The sequence below is a fragment of the Halichoeres trimaculatus genome, unplaced genomic scaffold (assembly GCF_033239565.1).
Source record: "Halichoeres trimaculatus isolate MK-OKI-2021-1 unplaced genomic scaffold, fHalTri1.1 fHalTri1_scaffold_13, whole genome shotgun sequence".
NCBI lineage: Eukaryota > Metazoa > Chordata > Actinopteri > Labriformes > Labridae > Halichoeres > Halichoeres trimaculatus.
In genome coordinates, this window is record NW_027437191.1 from 33353039 (window position 1) to 33360081 (window position 7043).

Here is a 7043-nt window from a genome sequence, read left to right on the forward strand (position 1 = left end):
CACCACACTGTACACAGTACACCACAAAAAAACTTAAATCTTATCAAGTGTTTTTGTCTCATTTTCAGTCGAAAATGTCTTTTTAGGCTTAATATCAGCAACATTCACCTGACCAGTCCAGAAAAGTGTCTTGTTTCAAGTTATTTAAAGGCAAAAATGAGGTCTGAACTGCTTATAATAAGATGAAAAATCTGCCAATGGAACAAGGGAAAAGTTTCTTGTATTTATACATTATTCTAGTTACAAGCAAATTTTCAGGCAAATTTTTATCTTTAGATAATTTGAAGCAAAACCTTTTTCTGGACTGATTAGGTGAATGTGGCTCATATCGAGTATAATAAGACAATCTTTACTGAAAATAAGAGAAAAGCACTTGATAAGATTTCAGTTTTTGCAGTGTAGCAGCAATTTTAATAGTATTTTTAGTTTTGTTCAAATAATTCATGTCATGATCAAAGGTGAATATAAATAACATTTGTGTATGTATTTGTGCGTGTTAACCGTCATTGGTATTGGTATCAGTTTAAGACAATATTTCTGGTGCATCCCTACCAAATACTATTCAAAAGCTAAATGTGTTGTTTATAAAACCAAAACCATGACAACTTACCTTAGACTTAATTTCTTTCATGTTCAATTTTAATACCAGTCTCAGTCTTTTTCTGTCATACTAAGGTCTGTCAGGCGTTTGGTTAGAAGTTAGCACAAAGAAACATTTGAAATGTGTTTGACAAAGTGAGCCAGTCACAAAGATGGAAGCAGGAAAGCAAAGAGGAGGCAGTGCAGGATTTGATGAAAGGCAATAACGGGAGACACAATCAACTCCATCTAGTAATGGCTACCACTGCAACCTTTGTGCGCCTATAAATCTTTAAGTCATTGTTGAACTGTCACTCCGCTCCAAAAGAGGGAACCGGAGAGGGTGTGTGTATGTGTGTGTGTGTGTGTATATATGTGTGTGTGTGTGTTGGGGGCTGCAGGCTAGTGTGAAGGACAGATCCTGCAAGTCAAACAGAGGGACAGAAAGCGTACCTTTCACTTGCAGCCCTGCGTGGGCCGTGTTTGTGGGGAGCGCTGCAGAGCTCGGTGTGGTCTGAGCTGGGGAGTCTTTGAGCTGCAGGCTGCTTTTGTCCTGGGCCTGGGTTCAGCCTCTCTTTCACTAAACACACAGAGAGATTGAAGACAGGGCATTTGACTTATTTCCACGACCTTTAAGTACGATGAATCCATTTTTTTAAATATCACATAATGTCGACTTATATTCAATTCAACCATCTCTTAAAGTGAAAACTCTCTTTATATAGTTTCCCCAAATATCAGATTATGAGGAGAGGATTTCAGAGAAACAGCAGCATAAATTATGTTTTTCATCAAGCCCAACCACAGAGGATGTAAATCAGGTATGTCAGCGAGTGAATGGCTCCATTCATTTACTTTTGAGAAAGCTGTTCCTGCGCTGGCGCCTTCATACAAGATTTACAGCGATGAATTAAAAACAGAGAGCTTTATGTTTCTGCTTCTGTGTGCTGCACTAGCATTTTATTATCAGCACATCACGGATAATTAACAAATAAGCATTCCCATACTCTCTGCGTCATTTACTGTGTAAGCTTTACATATCTTTTTTTTTCTTCATGATTCAGCCGTCTTGTTTTGTTTTGTTTTTGTTTTTACCTGTACCATCTGTTTTCCCCTCCACAGGAGGTAACGTGGTGACAGATCCAGCCCGGAGAAGTCGTGCCCGCGCCCCTGCCAGCCCCCTCTTTGTTTCCAGAGGGTCAGTGGGGGGTTTGGGAAAGGCCTTGAATGGATCCTCTGAATGGCAGGGGGCTGGCAGCTTTGGCTTCTGGATCCACAGAGACATATTCATGGCATATGACATGAACAATGAGTCAGAGGCTGAATGCACCAGAAACATACGTTTACAGAGATTCTCCTTTCTTACCTCAGCAAGTCATCCTTTTTCATATTTACATCATAATCCAATTTATAAAACACAGGTAAAATTTTATGCTGGTGAACAAAGGTGTATCTTATTTTTATTTTAGTTTTGAAGGTGAAACTTTGGGCCAATCCCAATTATTAGCCCTTGGTTTAGTGCAGGTGTGGTGTTATCAAGGGGAAGAGCTACACCGCCCTTAAAACAAGACAAGCTGAGACCTCACTTGAAACCAGGGGGTATGACAAATTTCCCATGATATAAATATTTTGTTAATCAGATATCCACATGCTCCATTGTGCTACTTCACGTTAATATTAGCCATGTTTTGAACTGTTGGTTGTATTTTTAGCTAGCTAACCCTGCAGCGACAGCTACAGCTAATAATAGCTACACTGTTGTCAGACCAAGCAGCGGGTTAGCAATGAGTGATTGGACAGAGAAGCCGCATTCAGGAGCGGCATCAGCTACATAAGCTAGCTACATAATATAGCTTTTGAATACATGAAAATTAGCTTAGCGTTAGCTTTTCATGGTTTAGCTGTCTCCTTACTCATGTTATGTGGTGCATCGTGGTGGTGTCTGTTTGCTGTGAGTTTGTCGCCAAGGTTGTAATAGTTAACTAAAACGAAACTAAAAATGAAAACTAAAATTTGAAATACATTGCAGTTAACTCAAACTAATAAAAACTAGAAAAGAAAACAAAAATGATAAGAAAACTAAAACTGTATCTTGTGTTCACAAAACCAACTGGAACTAACCAAAATAAAAGACAAAATGTCCTTCGTTATCGTTTCTGACAATATTAATAGACTTTAGGATTTAAATTAATCCGACACATTTTCCCAACCAATTTTACGACTGTTTTCGGCAGTTGTCAGCGCCGTACGGCACCATCATAGCGACGTACTGGGACGTGCTTGTTTACTGCACTGACTGGCTGTGCGCTGTGCTGCGACCAAACGTAGTGGAGCAATGAATCAGAGCATCTGTAATAGTTTAAGTGCATGTGAGTCTGACTTTATTGTTACAGAGTCCAAGTTTCCAATTATTTAACCTCATATTATATTGTTTTATATAATTTATGTTTATATTATTTTATGTAATTTATGTTTACATTATTTTTATACAATTTATGATCTAGTTTTTTATGTTAAGGTAATATTATTTTCTTGTGTTGAAGGCAGCAGCCAACAGTTCAGTATCATCATTGACTGAGCAGTGAGCTCTATGTTGGACTTCAAAATAAACAGTATTACAAAATATTTACTCTGAAATTTTTTAAAACTAATTAAAACTAAACTGTAATGGAAAAACAATGTCAAAACTAACTAAGATTAAACTATAATGACAAATCCCAAACTATTATAACATTGTTTGTTGCCCTAATCTGACATCAGTTTATCATCAGTTTGTAAAAATGTGCTTGGTTTGGAAGTGAGTAAACAGTCGCTCTGCCTACAACAGCCAGCGAGCGTCTCGGGGTGATGACGTAGCGGGAATCGAGATGGTCTATGGGGTAAGAATGAGAACTGGGATTGGCCCTTTGCATTCATGTATCTAAGATTTAAAAAAAAACAAGTTAAATCCAAAAGACCATTTGACATGAGCGCATGTGTGTTTGTAAGAGAACTCACATGATCCAGAGGAGAAAGGCGGGTACCTGAGCCCGGCCTGGAGTCAGGAGCATCAAAGTTTTGGGCATGAAGACTATGAAGTAAAAATAAAACATGAGAATTAACTCAGGGGGGACAACATCTTTGACTTTTGAACCGCATATCATAAAGCAAATCTGAAGCCGTTTCCCAATTCAGGGACTGCAGCCTATGAAGTCTGACTCTGAAGACTGAATGACGTCACAGCAGTGCCTTGAAGGCTTTCCCAAAAGACAAAATCAGTTTTGGGTGCGGGGAAGGGACAAATTCGGTGAATCCTTTTTAGCCTCAATTCATTGTGTGTGAACGCCAAACCTGATGGACACAGCTGAACTCCTGGATTATCCAGTTGTGGAGGTATTCTGGCAACAACTGTACTTTTATTTCTCAGAACACTGATGAAGATTTTGTTTTACTGTTGGAAAATGTGTTTTTTGAGTTCCTTTTAAGTAATTTCCAATAGAGAAACATTTGTTCTTTACAAATCTTCCCCATAGCAAAATTCTATGTTCATAAATGTAAATTCACCAGAAAAAAAACTTACAGGGACAATTCAAACAATACATTCAATCATTTTAGTTCTCTGAAAATAGAAAATAAAAATTTACGGTTTTGCTTGACTCTGTTTCATGATGTGATTGTGGTTCTATACTTGATCAATGAAAGTAGAAAAATAAATAATAAAGTAGTAAATATAGTAATAGTAAAAAAAAAAAAAAAACATCCTTTTTTTAATTTAAGCTTTAGGTTTACTTGTGTTTGAAAAGCTAGCCATACTGAATTTATGTTTTTTGGCTGTTTTTATTTTCTTTTTCTTTGAAAAGAATGAAATGTTAAAAGGCATGTTTGCCTGTGGCTGTTTTGTGTTGTTATTTTCTTATATTATTGTTGGGTGATTGTTTGATTTGTATCCTGTGAAAGAAGGGACAAATACAATAAGAGTTTTTCTTCCTTCCGCTCCTTTTCAGTTAGTTTTAGGATCTTTTATTTTTTTCTTTGTATTGATTTTTATTTATCAAATGAATAAATAAATCTTTAAATAAATCTTTAAATAAATAAATGTTGAAGCCTGACAAGTGAGGGGGTCTCAAATCAGTTCAGCTGCTAAGGACCAGTCCTCTGAAGGCTGCAGACCCTGCCTTGAGACACAGCTTCAGTTTCAAACAAACCTGAACGTTGATGGAGGCCTGTTGTCACGACCTGCACGAGCAGAACTCTGTCCAAACAGATGTCTGTGTCCATCTCTGGGGGTAAACGGTCGCTGGGTAGACTGGACTCGCAGGGACTGCCTGGCTTCACTCACGATTTCTGCACTTGTCCTCCTCAAAGCATTATACCGTGGATTGAAGGGGGAGCAAAGATCAGGTTTTCTCTCCATCGAGGCCACGTGACATTTGCAGAGACAGTTGGAAAGTGGCTTCACTAGTTTGATTTTATGATGCCAGCAGTGACAGGGTGTCTCACTGTAAGGAGACATAAAAACACAAGGATTATGATAGAAAAAATGTGAACAAATGTTTCATATGCAGCACAGTAATAGTTCTCATTTTATCAGAAAAAAAAGGGTTTTTGTGTGTTGGAAAATGGATAATATTACTGTTTCAAGAGCTTTAGCTAATTCATGTTTTTATCAATAATGCACAGACTACTTTTCTGAGTAAATTAGTGAAATCTTTAGGTTGTAAAATATACAAGAAATAATTTATATCAATATAAACATAGGATTTCATTCCTAATTGGAAAAATAGCCAATTAATATCCTATTTTACAAACTGTAACAAATGTTTGTTTTTTAAAATAATTTATTAGTTCTGTAGATTATCTTAATATTTATCATTTCAAATTGATTCAGGTGCATGTTTTCAACGTGGCTTGTTCAACTTTTATCTGTTGTGTAGTTAATGTATGTTTCATGACTTTGTATAAAAATCTTTAACCTTAATACGACTTTTCATGAACGTTTTGACGACGTTTTTGACTGCTACTTTGGATTAAAGCACAAATAGTGAACAGCATCGAGCTGATTATTGATGTTATTGTGAAAACAACCATTTACTGGTTAACATTTAGTGGATTTGTCGCCTTTAAATATGAATGAATGATTCAAGGGATGAATGAGAGGTCCTGCGCGCGTTCACGCTCCGTCTCTATGGTAACCAAATGCCGCTGTGGTAAATTAGCAAACACACAGAGAAGTGACAGGATGAATGAAGCTGCCATTCAAAGAAGACGAGCTAAACTGTTTAATATTCATTGTAAAAGTATTCACAAACACCTGAAGTGTACCAAACTTTTATATGACCACACGAAAAGGTGAAAGGGAGGAGGAAGCGTTAGCGGAAACTGGAGTACCGTGGATGTCAACTCAACTACTACACAGATAGCAGGAGAAACTCCCCAAAACTCACCGTTAACCCCGATAAAAGTCTCCATGGAGGATTGTAGGGACGGCTCCCCCTCTGAGAGTCCACTGCAGCCCCCAAAGACTACACAAAACGACCATGGCATCAGAAATTTGGTTGGAAGACGTTCAGTTTTGAAGCCTGTGTGCAACAAGCTAGTCCAACGTCTGTGTGTGCACGCGCCTCTCTGAGAGGCTGACTCGCGCCAAACGGTGACGCGCGTCAAGCTGAGAGGAGGAAGACAAGATGAAACTTCAGCTTCACACGGTGAAATGTAAGTCCTACATCGTTATTTTACACCTGAATTTAGAGAAACGTGTTATTTATAGATCTGAAAGGAGCAAAACTTAAGGGTGGGCGTTAATAAAACTAGATTTATCAAAGAAAGAAGTGTTTTAGAGTAAAATCGGGCCTACTTTTCAGAAACTGAACGCAATGCATTGTGGGCATAGGGTCATTTAGACGAAGAGAAGTCGTCCATACAACGATCTTTGGGTAAAAGCTAAGTGGTAACCTCTGGTCTATGCTGAAGTGCTAAAATCTGCAGCTTGAGGCTGGCCCCAGAAGTACAGGAAGTCACATACACACCAAGCCGAAAATAGACATTCTTTAGGGCAGAAAGTAACGTATTTACAGCTTGGTTCAAAAAACGTCTCCTGTCCAAATCACTAATTTCCACACACAATTTTTGGGAGTAATTTTTTTTCTAACTTGGCAGTTTAAAGGATATTAAGATCGCAAACTCACCCAATCAGAAGCACAGCTCAGCTCACATGACTGTAGGCACCCAATGGCTGTACTCAAATCCCTGCCACCTCCAATATGGCTATGATAGCTGATTTGCTTCAAGAATCCCTTTCAGAAACAGACCTGTGGCAACGGGGAGACTATGTCCTTTAATTATACAATTTATGGTGAAAGCCTACATTGTTTATGAAAAATATTTTTTGTAAAAGAGTAAGTAAGGATATTTTGATATATCACTTCCCTTCAAACACTTTTTATTTGCAACACTTCCAAATTTATTATTTTTTTTAACTTATACTT

General features: G+C 37.8%; 1 protein-coding gene across 1 annotated transcript in view; it reads right to left on the minus strand.

Moving 5' to 3' along the window:
• The window catches only part of armc2 (armadillo repeat containing 2), a 28922-nt gene extending 23872 nt beyond the window's left edge, over positions 1–5050 (minus strand). Inside the window, exons 1-4 of the mRNA XM_074685328.1 lie at positions 4764–5050; positions 3577–3649; positions 1675–1846; positions 1033–1159 (exon numbers count right to left, since the gene is read on the minus strand). Of these exons, the coding sequence (XP_074541429.1) occupies positions 1033–1159; positions 1675–1846; positions 3577–3649; positions 4764–4972 (581 nt within the window). The 5' untranslated portion in view covers positions 4973–5050. The remainder of the gene's footprint in view (positions 1–1032; positions 1160–1674; positions 1847–3576; positions 3650–4763) is intronic.
• Positions 5051–7043: the final 1993 nt, after the last annotated feature.